This window comes from Condylostylus longicornis, unplaced genomic scaffold (assembly GCF_029603195.1).
Source record: "Condylostylus longicornis isolate FDR11 unplaced genomic scaffold, ASM2960319v2 ptg000018l, whole genome shotgun sequence".
Lineage (NCBI taxonomy): Eukaryota > Metazoa > Arthropoda > Insecta > Diptera > Dolichopodidae > Condylostylus > Condylostylus longicornis.
Window position 1 is genome coordinate 2774890 of NW_026577987.1, and position 22813 is coordinate 2797702.

The following is a 22813-nucleotide window of genomic DNA, read 5'->3' on the forward strand; positions in this document are numbered from 1 at the left end:
AAATCTTTTTTTTTACAAACCATTGGTTTTGTCCTCATTTCTCATATAATTTATTTAGAGCTCATAACCAATAGCTTCGTATAACTTTATAAATTCGTTATAGAAGAGTATGAAGAACATTAAAAAGGAATATAAAATCCTACGTTATTTGGCTTGCTGGTAAGCAGTTAAACAAATTGCTTCTTGCAAACCTTTTTACTAACCGCGTTGGATATACAATAGGTAAGTTATGTGATGGCAACAAATTTTGCATATCGAGTTTTCTGTAGGAACGCACTTCTCCATGGTAGGGAAGTGTAAAGAAACTCTTTTAGCAACCTGTCTGTCTGTGCACGCGTGTATCTCAAGTTTTACATTTTTGATCATTATGAAGAAAATATTCAACAGATTTACTAGAAATTTCATATATATGCTTCATTCGACCGTACGCGAATCTCCTAAATTTTGAAAGAAATCAGGTATCAGCAACTGGAGGTTAACCACGGGCCAAATATACATTTTTGCGTATATAAACAGAAATAATCAATCGATTTCTTTAAAATTTAATACTTAAATTCTTCGTATTAAAACAATGAATCTATAAATTTTTTGGAAAGTTCAGGGCTCGTAAACTGATCTGGGGGCCGATTTTACATTTTTTACCACATCTATGGAACGAATTGATAGAATTTCTTGAAATTTGATATTTTAAGTTTTGGTTGTTACCAAAATAAACTGGTGAACACTTCAGGGGATTCGGGTAGTGCAAAGCGAAATCTTACTAAAAGACAAACTTACACTCTTTTAGGTATGTTAACTAAAAGCTTCCTAGTGTCCGTAAAATTATAAAAAAGTGCTTAAAACGCATTTTCCTAATATTTTGTAACACTTTCGCCAAACCAGGCAATATACATTGCGATCGGTTATATGCTGATCACATTATCTTTTTTAATTTCAAGAGAAATTAAAGAAAATGTGGTAAAACTTTACTAAAGTCTTCAGACCCAAATTAAACGAAAAGTTTAATTGCTCATTCAATTCACCGCAAAAAACTAAAATATAAAATTAAATAAAATTAAAAGAAAATATTTTGATTATTGTTTTATGTTGCCTCAACCCGATGTATCCAGAAAACTATTAATTAATAATTAGTAGTAATTTAATATTAAACGCAATGCAATTTATAACTTACTAATAATTCTATTCTAGGAGTATAATAATTTTGGCATGAAAATATTAATATGTCTTAGGTTTAACATAAAAAATTACGCCTCTAAATAGTGTTTTAAATGCAGCTTGTCTCTTTTTTTAAGAATTTTACAGGACATTTCTTTAAGGACGCTGAATTGAACTAAAATATAAATTTAATTAAAATTTAATTTTATCTTGTAAATAAATTTAACATTAATTGAAAAAATTTTTTATATGTTTTTCGTCTTTGAACACAATATACACAAAATCAATATATTATTTTTTTTATTATTCCTGTTTGCATAACTGTAAGATTGGTTTCATTGTTGGCTTTCTTTTATTTATAACAAATAATTTATTCTGAATAACCTTCAGAAGAAAACCCATAATAATTACGAAGATAATTATAAATTTTTTGTATTTCTTATGTAAGGAAAATTACTTTATCCGTTTTTTTTATTTATCCTCTATTCTAAACGCGATTATTGCTTTTCAAAAGATGCAAAAGAGAAAAAAAACTTATTTCCTTGCGGCATTTTCATTTTTATGTAAATTACGTATGAGCATTGCACCGTGATGTAAAAATAAAAATATCTGACGTGGTCAGCACATAACCGACCGCAATGGTTATTGTCTAGTTAAGTGAAAATGTAGCCGAAGAAAGTGTAACAGAAGGGCGTTAGTAAGCTTTAGCTTGACATACCTAAAAAAATGTAAATTTGGCTCTAAGTAGAGTTTTGTTTTGTGCCATCCGAATTCCCTGAAATGCTCGCCAGTTAGTTTCGGAAACAACCAGAACTCAAGTACCAAATTTCAATAAATTCCATCAATCTGTTCTATAGATATGATAAAAAATGCAAATTCAACCCTGGTTCCGTATCCGAGCCCTGATTGTTTCAAAAATTTATATGTTTATTCTTTTAACATTCCAAATTTAAATATTACCTTTCAAGGAAATTGGTTGATTATTTCTCTTTATATACCCAAAAATGTAAAATAGACCAGTTTCCAAGGCCTGATATATCCCAAAAGTTGATCAATCCGTGACATAACAAACTCCCATATAAAATATGTGATAGTCAAATCCGTGACTCATAGCCAAAACAAACTCATATATAGAATTTCATGAAAGTCGGTTCAGCTGAACTTGAGATACACGCGCACACACACATACGGAAAGACCGACAGACCGACAGTTTATTTACACTTCCCTACTATGGAGAAGTGTGTTCCTACCGAAAACTCGATATGCAAAATTTGTTGCCATCACATAACCTTCTTCATTGTATACAATGCGGTCGGTAAAAAATTATAATAGTAGCGGCAAAAAATTACCAATGATTGCATATAAATTTGTTCAAGAAAAAACTAATTTAAGTAGAAAGCAGAATTACAAAAAGGAATTCAATCCTTTTTTCTTGCCGCAAGCAATTCTAATAAGATATTTTTTCTTAATTTTGTATCGTATGCGAAATTTTTCATTCTTTGTTCTTGCTAAGTCCACTAGTTTCCTTTTTTGCAAATGACAGTAAAAGTTTTCATTGTTCCTTTATAAGTCGTTCCTTAACATTTAGAAAGTACTTAAAAGAAAAAAAAGTTTTATACCTTATTAATGCATCATTAAAACAAAAGTAAATTTTAAGCAAAGTGTGTTAGCAAAAAGTTTTTTTTCTGGAAAAGATATGACTCAAAATTATGTGTGCTATACTTAAGATTCGATTCGAAGATGATTGAAGTAGTCTAGAGAACAATAAAAATAAGAAACTGAAATAAAGGACGCTACAATTAGCATTTCTAGAGAACAATGTTTCTCAAACAGGATTCCATGAACCTGCGAAAAGGTGCCGGTTACTGAATTTTCTGAACATATTTTTTTTGCCTATTTAATTTAATTTTTTATTTTTTTTCGCAATAAAAATTTAAAAATTGAAATATAGTACAAAGCAATTCAAATGCATGAATTCTTCAATCTACTCTTTTTTTCATTTTATTTTAAAAAAGAGTTTTCTCTAATAAGAAACGTTAATGAACAATGTTCACAATTTTAGGAAATGAAAAAAATTCTTGAGGACAAAGTTATTAAAATTGCTTAAAATGTACAGTTTTAAATTGAGTGTTTATCAAAAAAAAAATCTGCTTAGCTCTTACTGAATAAAAATTAACTCATAGTTTTATTTCTAATTTATTTAAAAGATTTTCGAATTAAGTATACTTTCTTTGTTATTACAGCTTGTAAATGGACAAAATATGCTAAATAAAAATCTAAAATATCAAAAACAAAATTAAAAAAACCTTTACCACAACATTACTTTAATTCTTTGCTTCACAAAACATAAAAATTTTAATTGAAATTTTAAAAAATAAATAATTAATAAATATTTATTAATTAATATACAAAATCAAAAAGTATATTAAATAAATTATTCTAAAAAGTTAGCACTTCTTCCAATTAAATTCGTTATTTTAGAATTTTATTCTTTTATTCTTAAACTTTGGGATCACTGTAAAATTTTTTGAATACTTTATTAAACCTTCGACGATTATAAATATTATATTATAATTAAATAAATATACATGCGTATGTATACAAATAGAAGTTATATTTAAAATTATATTTTGATGATCTCTAGATGAATAATTAAAGAAATCATCATTGCTACCAAATTAATATTTTGATATCATTGTAAATAAAAAAATACACCAAGCGATTTTTTTAAAGCAAGAAGTTTTTCCTCCTATGAACATTTTTTTTCCTATTCTTCTCGCTTTGGTTTTTACTTTCGAATATATTTTTGGTATTATTTACACACATACATTAAAACAAATATAAATTCAACAATTCTGTGAATTTTCACATACTTTCCATGACTATGTTTAACTTAAATTGAAAACGCTAAAGGATACTTTATTGCTACATTAATTTTTCTTATTTAATCTTATACTGTTAATATTTAGAGATTTAAAATAATAGAAGAAAAACTTAACCATGTTAAAATGAGGAGTTTAAGTTGGGAATTTAAATTTTCTTCTTTATTTTTTGAGTGACATGACATTTAAGTTACAAAGAAAATCTCACAAACGATCTTTTATATTATTGAAATATTTTTATATAAGAAAAATATTTTCTAAAATAATTCTAAAATACTTTTTACTTATAATGACCAATAATGAGGTTTGAATAGATTCAAGTATGAGCCTTTTTTTGCACTCTTTATGTTGAATATATTTTCATCTTGAAACAAAAAGAACAAGACCTAATATCGAAGAGTTTTATATCTGCTCGTTGAATCTATAATTCAAAACAATTGTTCAATTATATTATTGTTTAATTAATAAACTGAAGTTGATTTATCAGGACATTGACTTTTTAAATTAATTTTATATTAATATTTATTAATTAAGAATTGTTTTGAACTATATACTTGAGATTTTTTTCTGTTTCTGCCACTTTTTCCGGCTCGATTATAAAGAACATAAAAAATATGTTGTTGTAAATATCCAAAAAGTTTATATAAGTATAGTTTCCGAGAAAGTTTTTGAATAAAAACCGTAATCAGTAATCAATGCATATCCGACCGCAAATGTATTTTCTAATTATTAAGGGAGATGTTGCATAATGAAAAAGTAATTTAAACACTTATTTCATATTTCTAAACTTAGAATTTAAATGTCACATGTCAAGAAATTCCGTCAATTAGTTTCTAAAATATGTAAAATAAGCCTTCAATTAAAGTTAAGCTTTCGAGTTTTAATATTCTCAAAAAATTTAATAAAAAACAAACAAAGCAAATGTTATTCATTTTCCTTGCACTCATATTTCAAATTAAGAGACAAAACAAAATTATGCCTTTTCTGTTTCTGTGAGAATTACATATATAAATTTTTGTTCATCAAATCATTTGAAGTGAATGATAATATAGAGATTATTCATGTTATTAATAGGCACTTCATGATTGTTCAAGCAATTCAGAATACCAAAAAACATGTTTCCTCTTCGTTTCGCTTCTGGAGTTAATTTTGAATAATGGTAATTTAAAGTTATTTACTCGAATACATTCAATTATATTCGGCAGAACCAAGTTGTCACACTCATTCAGGGCGCCATCCTATTCTCTTCCTCAGCAACTTTGAACTGAAATCAAAAATTTTTGAACTTAAAATATTAATATTATATTTAAAAATATTTTGAAGACGACTTTTCTTTTATTAAAAACATCGGAACATGACCATTTTGATTTCAGACATATTGCAAAACTATTTCTTTTATAAGAACAAATTTAATATTTTCTCATTTTGACGGATTTTAATGCAATATATTACAAAAATGTTCAACGGATATTAAAACACTTGAAAATTTTCATCTTTAATCAAAAAATTTTTTCTCCCATGTTTTTATTATGTATGTATAATGTATGTGTAAGCAAAATATTAAAGGCAATTTATCATTTTGTTTTGTTCTTATTTTCGAGTTGTTTTTAATAGAAAATTTATTCCAAAATAAATTCTAGTATAATTATAAACTTTTTAAGTGAGTTTCTAACTTTTTTATTAATTTATTTATCTTTTATGGAAAGAGCATACTCCCATTTAGGTTCTTACATTTAGACTTGCAATACAAAGTTTTCTTCTTTTTTTCTCTTTATTAAAAGCTAAAGATTATTGGTTAATAGCTTTTTTTTCTCTATATTTTTTATTTCTAAAACAAATAGTTTCTAAGAAAGTTTTTATTTTTTGCCAAACGCGCATTGTATAACAATGGAAGTACAGTGATCACACCAAATTTGATATGCTTTTGCATGATAGAGATGCATAGACACTATTTTTAATATTAACTATTTTTAGGAAGATATCGGTCTGTCGATCTGTTATATATTTCGACAACTCAATTTCCGTTAAACCGATTTTGATAAGAAATTACATATATCTGGGTTTCCGTTGCAGATCTTTGCCAAATCGCACCAAACGGTCATTTCTCAAATTCGTCATTTTTTGGTGGTGTACAAAAATAATTGAAACATTTTGGTGAATTGTTATAAATAACTTCTGTCTGATAAGCCAATACAATGATCAATCAAAATTTGCAAGAAACTCAAGTGCGAGGTACTGGATCTTTGCTTAATTTCATTGAAATTTTATATTTGAGTTTTGTTTGATAAAAACAGTTTTTAAAAAGCTTCACATGAAAATTAGAATGCACATGTAAAATTTATATTTTAAAAAGAATAGTTTTTTAAAGTTTAAGAGAAGTGTGTTAACGGTATTTTCACAATTTTGTGCACTCCTTTCGCTAGACTAATGTAGTTTTATATGTATTTAATTAAATACAATTCAGAAAACACACTATGCAGTCGGTTATGTGTTATTCGTTTTTTTTAGTTGGAGTTGTAATGCTGAGAGCGTATAAAATAGCACATCCGTCTAATAAAGAATTGTATGTAAACTTAACATATCATTAGTCCCAATATATGCATAAAACACATTAGCCTTCTTTTAACATCTGTTCAAGTTTTGGTTCTACATGTTTCGCTTGCTTTTCTTTGTTTTTATTAGTTTTTCAAAAAAGTTTTGAATAAAAAAGCTTATTCCCGTCTGTCTGTGTGTCTATTTACAAAACTTTCACACTTTTTTAGATAGAAAGCTAAAATTTCAGATATAAACAGATCTTCACCAGAACCTTATTTTCGTAGAAGAACACTTTTACCTATTTATTGTAAGGAAGCCATAAGCATTTTTAATAGTAAGCTTTTTCTACCCCGATGCCTTGAGAACTTGAGAAGTTATCGCCCCCTGAAATTTGTACATTTTGATTTTCTGGCAACTTATATATTTCCGATACTGCAAACTTTTCCAAATTTAATATAATTTAGAACGCAAACGGTAAATCTCATTCCATCAGAAAATATAATTATTTTTCTTAAATCTTAAATCTTGTTTAACCGTCCAAGTCAACTCTTATGTTAATGCAGCTTTCAATTTTTTTTTTTTGCTCATCCTAAATGTATGCAATATATTATATATTTTATATATAATTTGGCACATAAATATAACAAATAATAAACAATAGTGCAGTGGTTATTGCACTGGTCTTTTAAAAGAACGGTCGCGACTTCAAATCGCAGTCAGATCGCTATAAAAATTTATAGCGGAAACTATACTTATATAAATTTTATACACATTACATATAAAAATAAACAAAATTAATATTAACTAATTGCCATATTGCAATAATATTTAATATTAAAAATACCAGCAAAATAAAATAATAAATATCAATGACCTTAAATATTCATAATGTAAAACTACGGTAGGCTCGTCACCTACCTAGTAAACTTAATGACGTAAGAAACTGGTTCATGGTTATCTAAAATACCGTGCACCAGCCCTATACTCCTTTCAGGAGCGAAGAAGGAATAAAACTTTACTTCACTTGTTGAAGGGAAAAATGCTTCTTTACAAACCCAACTGTATATATTTTTGTTTCTTCTTTCCAAATTCATAAATTTGTCTTAAACATTTTGAATTTTTTTTTTTAGTTTGTCATTATTTTATGTAGAATAAAGAAGTTTTTTGCTTTTATCATTTCTGTTCTTTAATTCTTAGAATTGCTGTTCATCGTTACTATGTCCATAATCACAAACTATAAGTATGGATGTGTGTATATTCGAATAGAACATAATATTATTATATAATTTATCTTACATCCGTTGCATTACGAAACCCGAAACCCAGAAAAAATAAGGAAAAAAATTCAAAAATTGAGCTTTCTTTTTTTTTGTTCTTGGACAAAGTTTCATTTGCCCTAAATGGTCTTATGTCTTATAGTTAAATATCCCGAAGCTATACAATAATAACAAACTGAAACAAAAAAAGGACTAATAACTAGCATGTGCTCGACAATTATGATCATTTTGTTTCTCTGTTCTCTGATGTGCGAGGGAGGAAAGGGTACACAATTATATATAAGTTGAAAACCATTAATTACAGTCAAAAACAAGATAAAACAATGAAAATAAATATGAAAACCTTAAAAAAAATATAACAAGAAAAACAAATAGAAGACAAATATTTTCGTACAAAAGTTAAAATGATCAAAAATAAAAATAAATAAAGGGGAAAACAAACAAGGAAAACAAATAAAATGACACATTTGCACACAAGATAAATATACCACTGATACCACAACCATTACCACTACCATCATAAATGCTGTGTACGTTCGTCCTCTTTCGCATTAAAATTATTATTTTTATTTTCATTATTTAATTTCATTTGTTTTCTTTTTATTTTTGCACAATAAATTAATAAGACATCTTAATTATTAATGTCGTCCCTTCATACATAGGTACATATATAAAATGGCAAAAAACACCAAAAGCAAAAAAAAACGGATTAGGACATGTTGTGTATATAGAAAAGGATACACATGCGAGAGCATATGTCATAGACGTTGGGCATGCATTCATATTTTGTATAGTACTATATATGAATACTAAATTTAATTTTTACTTAGAAAAAAAAAACAATAAAAAGAGCTAGTTTTTTGCATATCCTTATCTAATGGCTTGCATTCATACATAAACCGAAATTATAATTATATAAAATAAAATTTTCCAAAATTATTGCTCTTATAATTTTTTTGAACTTAAGTTGAAATTTAAGGTCCTGCTAAAACTGTTCTAATGAAGTTAATAAATATTTTTTTAAAATCTTATATAAAAACAAAGATACTAATTACAAATATATTTTTTAAAACTTCGGGCATTTTGAAATAAAAATTCTAACTCTAAAACTGAATTGTTAAAAACTCAGTTTTATTGGTGGAAACAATATTGTTTTAAACTTTTTATTAAATTTCATATTTTAACTATGAACTGCTTGAGACTATGCACTCTTGTCTGGATAATTCTTGTCTGCTAATTCTTTTTCATTAATTACTTAATTTCGTTAATTTAGTTAATTCATAAAATCATTAGAACGCAAATTTTTCCATACTTAAAATTCAAAAAGTTACACCAATTAATAAAAGTGGTGATATGTCTAATGTTAAACACAAATCTATTCAAATATAAAATACAACACAAAAGCACAAAATTATGTACAGTCACATTTTAACACATTTCGAATTTTTTGATTTTTCTTTCATCACCAGTATGGTTTAATTAGCACTCATGCTCTTATTCACATTGCAGACATGATTTGTAATATTTTTTTTTGTTTAATATGGTAACTAATCATAAGTTATTATTGCAGAAACTTTCATTCTTTGGTTTTTCACATTTTCACTCAACTTAATGAGACGTTATTCGGGGCTAGAAAACACTACATAAAATTTAGTAACACTGAAAGTTCTTTGCGTGATATTTCTATTGGAGTTCTTCAGGAATCAATTTTAGGGCCCCTTTTGTTTTTAGGCTTCATAAACGACATTCATACTGGCAGTCTGACTGGCAATTTATATCTATTTGCAGATGGCTGCATTCTATTCTATATTTCGTTGATTCAGAATCATATTGAACATTATATAACTATTGTTTCTGGGCATTTTAGAATACATAAGATCATTGTGCATGTGAATAAATCGGAAATACGCAATTTTAGGATTAGCTTTTGTAACTTGGACAAGATTTGTATAAGATATAATTATTTTATATTGGAAGAGGTAAATGAAGTTAAATTGTCTTTGACAGGAATTTGTTCTGGAATTCTTACATAACCATGTTGTAAGAATTCCAGAACAAATTCCAGTTTTCTTTTAGTATAAAAATTAAAGTGTAGAGGCTGATAAGAATTCACCATTATTAAACTGATGTTTTTTTTCATTATCCGTTTTCTAAATTTCCTCTTGTTTCTCGTAAATTATTCATTAGAAATTTCTACTTTAAAGTTATTAACTGCATTCAATTATATTTTTATTTAACTATATCTTATATCAAAAATATTTCATATGCCGTTACATGCATACAACATAAAAGCAATTTAATTTAGCGTATATAAAGAAAAGCGTAAAATATAAAGAAAACGGATTGAATAAACAATGAAAATAAGAAAAAACGTAAGGAAAAGGCTTCTTCCATAGCATTTTTTAAATATGATGAAATTAAAATGGCGCTTTAGTTTTATTAAAAATAGTGATCAGGGAGCATTTTATAATGATATAAAAATATAAGCAAGAATAACTTCATATAAACATTGTCAATAACTTACATATATAAACTTTCTACATTTTAACTACATTTTCATTTCCATGCATTATGATTATATTCAATAGATAAATTTGCATATTATAAATTGCACTTGTGAAAAATTTACCCATTTATATGTAGATAACTATCTGCACCTATATATACGATAAATATAATGTTCACTATATATGTACACACTTTCAATAAAACAAGATTGTTTCCAAAAATTCTGAAATAAATCGTAAGCGCGCAAAATGAAAAATTTGGAAATAACGCACCTGTTTATACCAGGAAAGAAAAAAATATATCTTAAATATTCAATGATCACTAGAGTTTCCTACAGTGGGCAACAAGTCGTACCATTGTTTCTTATGTTTTCTTATGAATGAACGTACAGAATTTTTGAAATATTTTTGAAAAGCGGAAGTGGTTTATGTCACTCAAAAAATGACATGGAAAATATTATGTAACAACACCCGTAGCATAAATTTTGCGAAATACATATTTAAAAATTAAAAATTATAATTTTAAATTTTCTGTAAACCATAAAGTAATAAATGATCCATAGAATACATTTAATACATATTAAGGATAAAGGTAGTCCTGAAAGGTCATACAAAATAAGTTATGTACCTATGGTGACATGCAAGTATATAATATAGTTAACTTGCAGTCAAGCTCAAATCAAAGAAAATTTTCCTGTTTCTGAAATTCGTACAATATTATTAGTTATAAGTGTTATAAGTATTGAAAAAAATGCAGTCTTCTGTATTTAACTTCAAAATTAAAGTCTTCTTCTCTCAATAACTTATGGATCAAGCATCGTAGAACAAGTTTGAGTATATGTAATACCTGCAAAATTTTTGCAGAATGCCTTTTGTAATTATCTTTTAAAACCGTTTATCATAGTATCAGTATTCGACGAATCCATTTAAAATAGATATGTACTAAATATTTTATTGCGTACTCTGAAATTTCTTTTCGACGGGATGATTTTGAAATTTACTGTAATTTTTTTTTATTCATTAAGATTATACGCAGTTTATCTAACTTTATTTACAAAGATTCAGCTCAAATTAGCACCATTTTCTTGAAATTATTTTCGTATATCCCAAAAATTATTTCGTATGTATACCTAAACTCTATTCTTGCTACCACTCATTTTATTTAGTTAACATCCTGTGAATTGGAATATGATACGATACTCAAAGTTTAAGTTCTTAGACGACTCTTGAGTATGAAATTAATATTGTACCATACATAGAAATACATAGAAAAAATAAGTAACTGAATAGACTGAAATTTTAATAGTATATAGTAATTATACATATATGTATATTGAGAATAAATGTGTTAGAGATGTGCAGTTGTGCAGAAATAAATTAAATCTAAAAAATATTTTCATAAATTTATTAAGATTTGTAAAAAATGAATTAAAGGAATAACATACTATGTAGTATAACACAGTATAAAGCTCACACACAACCATTTATATTTTCTTGCTTTTTTAATTAAATATTTTAACATGCACGCGTACATTCGAACATATAGGTGTACTACTATGCATACCATTATAACATTTTTTTTAAATATTTTATGTTTTGAAAATTTTCTTTTCCGTTTTAACAAAAAGAATAAAGATAACAAAAATTAATAGGAAAATTCAAAATTAAATTGCTACTATATAGTTTATTACAAGTACATTGTAAAAAAAAACATATTTCAATAATATTTTCGTACTAAAATTAAAAAAAAGTGCAATTTAAGGGTTGACTTGAGTTAAAATATTATTTTACCTTCAAAACGTGATACTCACTTTTTTTATTGTGTCAGTTTATTAAAATATTTTCATAAATTTAATTATATAAAAATAATGATATTTTTTGTTAAGCGAATAGGGATTAAATGAATCATAAAATTGTAAAGATGTTAAGTATGCCATAAACAAGAATAAATTATAAATTAAACATATAGTTGTACTATATCTTATTTGAGAATTTTATTTGCAACTATTTTATTTAACAAATTCAATTTTTAGGATTTCTGTACATTGATTTTTAGGATTTAGGATATGTTTGCATGTATGATTTCAGGAAGGGTTATCTTATAATTCAAAAAGCAAAATTCTAATTTCGTTCACTACTCGAATTCAATTTTTATATACGTGTTATTGTATCTATGTAATATAACTTAAAAAATTCAGACTGAAAAATTTTTCAAACTTCACGTTTACCGATATAAACAAATTTTCCAAATCAAAACCAATAGATCGATATAAAAAGGGAAAAAACTGAACAAAAAATTAAAATTTAAATATTTGAAATTTTGACATCTGAAATGTTTAAATAGAAATAACTATGTTTATAGAAGAAAGAGTTTACAAGAAAATAACGAAAATATTTTGAATAAATATTTCATTTTTAGCACTTTTCCAAAAAATTTTTTGAAAAAAGTGCTTATTAGTTTCACTATGTCCGTCCGTCCGTCCGTCCGTCTGTCCGTGTGTCTGTTTACAAAACTTCTACACCTTTGAAGATAGAAAGCTGAAATTTAATATGTACATAGATCTTCACTAGAAACTTATTTCCGTAGAACAAAATTTTTACCTATCTCCCCCCCTCTAGAAGTTATACCCCCCCAAAACCCTAAAAATGGCCTTTTTTAAATATTTGTTGCAATGAAACCATAAGCATTTTTGAAATTTTGCAAACGCAGAAAGGCAGTAGCTTGCTTCCCCTTACCCGGTATACTATAGTTCAACTTAAGAAAAACAAAATGTCCGTTCAAATTTACCGTTAAAGTCCTTTTAAAGTCCTTTTTTTCCAAATTTTTGATGTCGTTTTTTTTCTAGACCCCAGACTGCAGAAGCTTGAAATTTTAGGAGCTTTTAGATATTAATAAATAGTTCATTTTGTTAGAAGAAAATTTTTTTCCATCTCCACCCCCTCTCAAGTTATCACCTCTTGAAATTCGTAAAATTTGAATTTTTGACACCTTATATTTCCGAAACCGCAAGCTTTTCCAAATTTTTATAAACGCAAAAAGCTAACGGTAAATTCCATGAAATTAAAAAATATAATTATTTTTCTTAACTCACACAATTAACCCTTAAAATCGAGCATTATGTTAACCCCTTTTTATATTAATTTTTGCTTTATTTCAAAGACTGCATATATGCGTCATCCTAAATATATGCAATCCTAGAAATAGTTTTGTGTATGAATGAAAATAATTTTAATAGTGTGATAGCAATACATAGACTGTATTTAAAAGCAGAATTTGCACTTGTTGAAGGGAAAAGTGCTACAATACAAACCATTGGTTTGACCCAACTTTATAAAAATATACTTAAGAATAAATTTTGAACTTTTTCAAAAAACTAATTTTCGGCATTTATGATCAAAGCTGACACAAATTCTAACTATCACAATTCCAGTTTTGATAAACTAAATTTGATAATTATTATCAATAGCTATTTATCAATAGCTGTATAACTTCTTCCAACTTAATTGAATACAGATTTTGAAATTAAAAATTGAAAACTAATATGGCATCCATCTATTGTAAAACACTTTTCATTAGTGCTATGTGTTGAAATAATTGTACATAACTGCACCTATTATCTACTCTTTCTTAAAGGCTATTCTATATGTATGTATAGACGTCGAACACAGATAGATTTATTTTAAAAATTATTTTTTAAATTTTTAAAGTTGGATCAATCTTAGTTAAGTCACTAGACAATTGTCTAATTAATGAAAAACAAAAATACGATTTTTCGTTCTTGAATATAATTATTTTTTTGTTTTTGCAGTGAATAATTTTTGTTTGCTAAAAAAAACTTTACTTTTACAAAACACTGCAAAAAGACTATGCAAAATTAATATTTCCCCTTTTAATAAGGATCTATTGTTCAAAGTAGCTGATTATCATTTGAATATGTTTGAATATTTTATGGCAATTACTTATAAATAAAATTAAAAGTCAAAATGCTGGCATAAAAGCAAAACAATTCTTTTTTATCCTTTTTCGTAATATTCTCATTGTCTTTCGTCGCTTTTAACATGGCTATTAATCTATTCAAAATTATTCAAACAATTAAATACGGATGAAAATTAAAATTTTCGACTTTTGTTTTCAATACTTTTTACATTACATGAAAAAGAAAAATTCTCCATGGAAAAGACTATATACAGCATACTTGAATTCAGAGTAACTATACATAGGAATAAGAGTATAATGACTTTCATTGCTTCCAATGTTCAAATATAAATAAAGATTTATACTCTTTACACATAAATCTTAATAGATTTTTAAATCGGGAAATTAATTTTAATTTTAATATCAACATTAAAATTTATTACATTTTAAAATTTAACATATTTTTGTATAATATACGGACAGTATTATGCCATGTGCATACAAAATTATTGTGTCCATAAAAAATATTTGCAAAGATTAGTGCTTAGCTTAATATGCACAATAACAATATTATAATTTGTAAATAATGGAAAAAGAAAAATGTATACCGACGAAAACCGAAATCTCTCTTTTTAACAACAATTCAAAATTCATTAAAATAAAATCATTATAAAATATTAAAGAATTCCCGCCTTGTTTTTGTTTTCCTTCAATTTCCTTTTAATTTTAAACAATTTAAAAAACTCAACTTGAAATTTTAATTAAATTAGAATGAGCAATCAGAATAAATTTTTAGCAAAATATGGAAATTGTTATTTTTTTCAAATTAAATTTTACGACAAAAAAAAACTTTTAATGAACCATCATTTTCCGAAAAATTTGCTGACCTTTCTGAAGAGAAGTAAATATAAAGACATGCAGATATATTTAAGACTTTTAAGAGACAATGCTGTTAATATAAACAACAAATTTTATTGTGAATTTTTTGAGAAACGATCTTATAAAATTGACCATAGATCTTTTGAGGTACCTGAATTGATTATTAATAATTAAATTTGTTTAATTTTTTGGCCACGAATAAAAATTGTTTATAAATTCTTAACTTCACTTCATTTAAATTTCATTTTGCGTTTGACCAATTTATTTGACTAATATTTTGACTTGTTTGAAAAAATTAACTAAAAATTTTATAATTTTAAATTTTCGACTAAACATATACCTCTGCAAAGTCATGTTAATCATTTAAAACCATAGATATTGTGAATGGTGAATTAAGTCTTTATTGTGAAATAACATTTAAAATTTGGCATAATAGTTAATTAAATTGAATTATTGCTGTCCAATATTTACTAATTCCAAAAAAAAATTGAAAATTTTTCTTAAAACATTATTAGAATGAGTTAATTAGAGGTAAAAAAATTTTTAATTTCCGAATTTTGTATTCTTTTTCCGATAAATTTTGTTTATTGACACTTTAATTTTTTGACCGATTCAAGAAGAATATGCAAATACAAAATTTTTTTTGAATGCAAATCTATTCACAAATACCTACTTTCAATACATAGAAATTTTTCATTCTAAATTAATTACATTTCATTATATATAGACACGTTAAAAAAACTTGTGTAGAATGTTAAAAATATCTTATATTTTTACGAATTTCTATTAAAATTTAATTTTCTAAATGGATAAAAATATTCTAGAAAATAACATCTTTTGTATATTTTCATCTCTTTGCATTTATTATCTTTATATTTTTATCACCATAGCATCAAAAGAATTATATAATTCCTATAGAAACTTCAGTTTTTTTTGTTGTTATTTATTTTTTATTAGTAATGATGAATGGTAAAGAATAAAATTTATATAGAAAAAAAGGAAAAATGTTAAGTACTAAAAATAACTTCAAAGTGAATTGATTTTCATATCAATTATCTTAATCATTCCCCAAAAAAAAAATAAAATAAAATAAATAATGAAAAAGAATTAAAAATAAAAGTATTTTTTCAATCGATTCATTTTTATATTTTAACATTTAATTATTTTTACTTTCATTATTTTTCTCTTTATACCCGTACAAACCGTTCGAAGGGTATACTATATATGCCTTGCCGTTTGTAACGCTAAGAAATAATAGTCTTAGATATAGACTCAAATGTATATTTTTGATCAGCGTCGAATTCTGAGTTGATTTAGCTTTATCTAAATAACTCAAAAACTAATTGAGCTAAGTTCACCAAATTTTCACAAATGATTTATTATAGTAAGTGCCAGAACCCTATTTAAGTTGGACATGATCGGGGCACTGGTTAAGGTAGCTGCCATACAACTTTAAAATTTATTTAGCTATATCTCAGAAACTATAAAAGCTGTGGTATTGAAATTTCACACAAACGAATATATTAGTAGGGCCAATATGTTTGATAAAAGTCGTTGAAATTGCTTGGTTCTTTTTGGTAGCTGCCATTCAACTTCAATAGTAGTTGGCACACACAGTATTTTGAAAAACACAGTACTGAAATTTTGCATAAATTAATATGGTAATACGGCAACTTAAAGTCATCGTCTGTCCCATAGTCAGTTATGGCATATTGATTTGCACTTATTTTTTATTCATATTTATTATAATTCGTACGGGTATCACAGAGTTGACAAGGTCAACTCTATTTTTTCTCGTTTTATATCTTTTTTTGTTACGAATGTGCAAATACTGTTAAATTAATTTTTTGTAAAATTTCTGTCAAAATTCAATATATTTTTCGTATAAACTTTACACACACATATAAGATGCTGTAGATTTTTCATATTTACAAAACTCAAATTTAAATAATGACTCATACAAATTTTATAATTAATGTTGTTGAATTAATAATGTATGAGTTTGTTTTATTTCAGTTTCATATACTCTTTACATACTTTACATTTAAAAGTATCTACAATGATTTTTTTGAATTCTCATTTGTATGCCAAATTTCTCTGCCCAAATTTCTCTGCCCAAATTTACCTATATAAAAGATAAATATTTGCCAAAATATACACTCATACTATATTATATATTTGTTAATTTAAACATATTAATATTTATAAAATCAAACTGTTAAATGAAAAAATTTAAATTCTTTACATTCTTCTATACGACCATTTAGTTTTATTAACCACTAAATTCTTACTTAAGTATAAATAAAATTTCATAAAAGGAATAATGGAATATAAGGGGGGAACGGAATGGATTGTAGTTGATGAAAATAACTTTAATTTCAGAAAAATTTAAATTAAATTAAATATTAATTAAAATATTAAAATCTTACATTGGATTCTTATAACGCTTTCTTATAACACATAAAAGAGCACATTGAAAAACAATAAATGACGTTGTCAGAATAATGAAAAACAAAAAGTAAAACAGTTTTCAAAAATTATTCACTTTGAATAAAAAATTAAAATATCGAAATCGAAAATAAACTTTCGTACATGTAAAATTGTAAAAATTCAAAGAAAAAACAAAAAAAAAATTTCTTTGGAAAATTTTGGAACATTTTCTTTTTTTTTTTTTTTTATTATCGAACCATTCTGCAATAAAAACAAAAAACAAAATTTTCACTGATTTGAAAATTTCTTTTAAATTTTTTTTTATTTTTTCGAAAGTATTGTTTTTCTTTTATCACTTCGTATTGATTTTATTTCATTTGTTTTCTCTGTTTTTCTTTTCATTTTTAATTTTTTCCAATTTAAATTAATATAACAAATAAAATAAAATTCCCATATTCAAACATTAAAAATGAGTTGGGAAAAAAGAATATATTTTAAATTTTTCATTGTTTTCATTTTAATTTTCCTAAAACTTTAATTCAATTAAGAAATTTTTAACGGGAAATGTTATTACAATTTACAATACCTTGAAATTATTGTAATTTTAGTTGCGCGAGAAATTGTAAACCATTGTTCTGCTTTATTTATTAATTTTTGGTATAACAGGGAGATTTTCAATTAGATAACTTAACGGCGACTTTATTTTTATGAGAGTTAGCATAACAGATTGAATTTGGCAAGAATATATCTCAATTATTTTAATATGTTGATCGGCAAATACAATAAATTATCATATTATATATTTATGAATTATAATTTCCATTTGAAAAGTTACCGTTCTATTATAAACGTTGTTTAAACAAGATTTGAGGTAATCAGTGAGTTACATAACATATACCATCAGTAAGGGCATCAAAAATGAGTAAAATTTTTATTCAGAATACGTGTTATCATTATTGAATTGAAATCTTATCAATTTCCGAAGTACAGGGATCTTAAAGGATTTTCACTAAATTTCTACTTGCCCAAGTTTTTTTGCTTATAACTTCCTTCCGAAAAATATAGAACCTTCAATTAAACAGTTTTTTAAAGGGTTAGTACAGAACTTGAAAGAAACATATTGCTTGATTTTGTAATTTATGTACTTTTGGATACCATACAAGTCGAACTTAAAAAAAAGTAAACTTTTTCCTTCTTATGAATCCTTCGTATGAAATTTTATAAAACTAATTCTAGTTACAGAAAATTCAAGTTATGGAATACGAATAAGAAAAATTTGTGATGCAAAACAAATCAAAAAATTAGGTTAGTTGCAGTTAAGTGTTAGCTAGAAAGAACTCGAGCTACAAGGGTTTGACCGTATTTTCATAGTTTTGCCACTCTAATTTTCAACCATACTACATAAAAGAAGTATTTGTATGTTTTCGAAAACAATTTTTTTACAATTTGTGTAAGTTTAATACTGGAACTATAAATTTTAAAAGAATCTTTTCACCTTAGATCTAATTAAAATAGATAAAAATTGTTTAAATATTTTGAACGAATATACTGCAGTTTGACCTTAATACTTTATTTTTGATATTATATTAGTTAAATAAAAGTTCAAATGTAATAAACAAAAGATTACGTACAGTTTATAAGTTTATATGTAGATATCTGTGTCTATACTTTGAAAACATTTTAAATTATAAAAAGTACTACAATCTTTTTTCATTTTATATATTCTTAGTAGACTTACACATTAAGTAAATTAAATAAAGTTTGGTCAATCCAATGGTTTTTAATGTAGCACTTTTCCCTTCAACAAGTTTCAAAGATTCCATACCTTGAGGATGAACAATGTGTGCAATATTCGAAATAAAACGAAAAAAAATTTAAAGAAGAGCTAACACAATTATATTCGAAGTTAGGGGTTAATTGCGTGAGTTAAGAAAAATAATTATATTTCTTAGAGGGATGGCGCTTAATTAACGTTATTTCTATACTCATTCATAGAAACTTGAAAAGCTTAAAGTTTCCGATATATAAGGCCCCAAAAATGCAAATTTTACAAATTTCCAGAGAAGGGGTGGAGGTGGCTACTAAAATATCAGGCTCCTACAAACGGAGGTATAGAAAAAAAACGATATCACAAAAATTTATAAAAAATAGATTTGGGTAACGGTAAATGTTAGTGGCCATTTTATTTTGACAAAGTTCTAATATGATATTAAAAGTTCTACGTTTGCAAAATTTACAAAACTTTTCTGGTTTTACTTAATAATTACTTAAAAAATAATTTTTAGGACTTTGTGGGGCTGTAACTTTTAAAGCTTTTTATCTTCAAGTCTGTAACCAGACACACGGAGAGAAAGACGAATGAACGGACGGGCGGAGTGGAACTAATAGGCACTTTTTTTTTAAATTTTTTTGAAAAAGTGCTAAAAGATATAGTTTATAATTTTTTTTTTTTTACTATGGATATGTACGTACTATGGATTTTTTCTTAAATTATGTTTTACTTTTGATTTTTCTTTCAATTTTATAATTAAAGCATGTACGTGTTTTGAATTTTCTTTTAATCGCATAACTTATGATAACGCGAAAATTTTAAGTGAAACTTTTTTCTTGATTTGTTTTTTCGCTTTCCACGTTTTACCCTCATCTTCTAAGTAATTTTATTTTATTATTACAAAGTCGATTTTCATATTTTTGATTTTGTTTGGTATTCAAATATTTCAAAAGACATTTAACAAAACTTTGGTCTAATATATTTTAAAGAAGTGACATATTTTTCAACTATGCAATGAATTCAGCTATGTCATCTTTCTGTTTTTTTTTCTGTGCCTTGCAAAATGAATTTTAGAATAAAATTTCTATAACTTACCGACCCTTTATCAAATTTTGTTTTGAAATTTTCACATAAAATTTATGCTTACCTCAAATTGAATTCATAACAAAATGCCCTTTTTGATATATTTATTGTTAAATTCAAGCCGCCTGTACCGTGTATGTTTACTTTTTATATGTTCACTTATCTGCCGAACGTACCTCTACACGGTACGTGCTTAGAAAATAAGGTGGGGAATCGGAAAAGTGAAACACAATAAATAAATAACAATCTTTTCTGAGTTAATTTTTTCATTTTATTGATCAAACTAAAAATTTCATGTTTAAGTAAGTGTTGCTCGAAAGCCGTAAGTTGACTCCATGAGAGTTTCAACGCTAGTTTTAAACTCTGTAAACTTTTTTTAAACTCTACAGCTCCCAAAACAGTAAGTTGACTTAGTTATAACATTTTAGAGGGCAAACTTACAGTCCACACAACATTATTAAAAGTAACTAGGCCTAACGCCTAACGCTTTTGTATTTGATACGAGTTTTTATTCAGAGAATCTGATATTTTGTCAGCGGCTTCTTGTATCAATTTAATAAAACGTTCCACTTCCAAAACTAATTCATTTTCAGGTTGCAATTTCTTTTAGACTTATATTTTAGTTCTTATACCAATTGTGGAATAGTAAATTAATATTTCTCTAGTGTGACATACGTATTGTAGAGCAAATTAGTATTGTCATCTCCATTGTGACATACGAGTACAAAGGGTTAATAAAAAGATTGTGACAATAAACTACAAAAAATCATCAAAAGAAGTAAAGAAGCTGTTGAAAGGAAAAGCTTTTAAGTTGTTGTTCTGATTTTTTGTTTACAAAAAACTTTACAATTGCTTCGACATTAGAAAAAATGCTTTGAAAATTTTTGTTTTACGTGAATTATCTTTCTATACTTATTTTATGTTAGTATTAAAAAATTTTCTAGATACTAAAGGATTTTTCGAATTTCATATTTAATCTAATTACATATGAATTTTTTGTCTCATTTCAGGAAGTATTTATAGACGAGGAGCAAGACGGTGGAGAAAATTATATCGGATTAATGGACATATATTCCAAGCAAAAAGATTCAACAGGGTGCGTTAATTTATTTTATAATCAAATAAATAGCTTTGATCTTAAAACTTTTAAACGAATTATATATTAAAATAATTTTAAAAAATTTAATTCATTTGATAATGCTCGCCAGCTTGTTGAAGAATTCGTTAGCATTTAATATATTTTTTGTACAAGAGCTGTAATTTTATCATTCTAAAAGTAAACTATCACAACAAAATTCTCTATACTTTTGGCAAGCTTCCGTACTAGCGAACTCTGGCGAATTGGCCATATGTAATACCAAAATGGCACACTCGTAAAATATAACAGCAAACTGTTACATTCTCCAATTGGTTTTTGAATCCGCCCGAATAAACCGTTTGTGAGCCCTTTAATCAGGGTTACGTTTCATGTTCATACGTTTTATTTGATTCGATTAAAATTTGATAAATATTCCGGTGCACAAGCTTAACGAATTCTCATCAAACGGAATCCATCAAATTAACAAATTTGAGCTAAAATCTCTACCTTTATTTAATTCAAGCATTCTAATAAAATTTTTTCTATTATATGTACAATTTATTTATAACATACATGATATGTAAAATTTTTTCTTAATTGAAAACATAATCTATTATTAATTTAGTAAAAGTTCTTTCAATACAATGAACTATTATTCGCATAAACTAATTGTTTTACCCAAATATCTTTAACAATTCTATTAATAATATAAAATTTTTATGAATATGGGGTTTTACTGTAATTTAAGATTGATTTAACGCAATAACCATAATACATGCATAGTTGCAATTTGACTATGAATCTCTAAATTATTAAGTTTCAATAGGATGAGTTTTAAGCAAAAAAAATTAGTTTATACTATCGAAGAAACACAAATAATGTCAAATATGTAATTATGTTTATGAACAGCTTGTATGAACAAATTATTTTTAAATTCTCTGCAAGTTGTTATGAAAATGTTTTCAAATTGGAAAGCTTTTTACGTAAATACACCTAACCAAACAAATAAAAAGAAAACTATTTTCAAAAGAAATTTTGTCAAACATATCAGGTGTTTTATTAGAATCAAGAATGCTTAATAATAACGGCGCCGTGGCTTAGTTGGTTAAAGCGCCTGTCTAGTAAACAGGAGATCGTGAGTTCGAATCTCGCCGGGGCCTAACAGTTACACTTTTAAGACTTTTTTTTATATAATCGAATTGTATAAACTGGTTGACTAACAAGATCGATCGATAATGTTGATAAAGTTTCAACATATATTCCTGACGTACTAATTTTATTTAAATTCACAACTGTTTT

General features: G+C 25.8%; 1 protein-coding gene across 1 annotated transcript in view; it reads left to right on the forward strand.

The window, feature by feature from the left end:
• Positions 1–22813, forward strand: part of LOC129606538 (atypical protein kinase C) — an 80589-nt gene that overhangs the window by 41491 nt on the left and 16285 nt on the right. The window contains exon 3 of the mRNA XM_055516906.1: positions 21447–21532. Coding sequence (XP_055372881.1) covers positions 21447–21532 — 86 coding nt within the window. The remainder of the gene's footprint in view (positions 1–21446; positions 21533–22813) is intronic.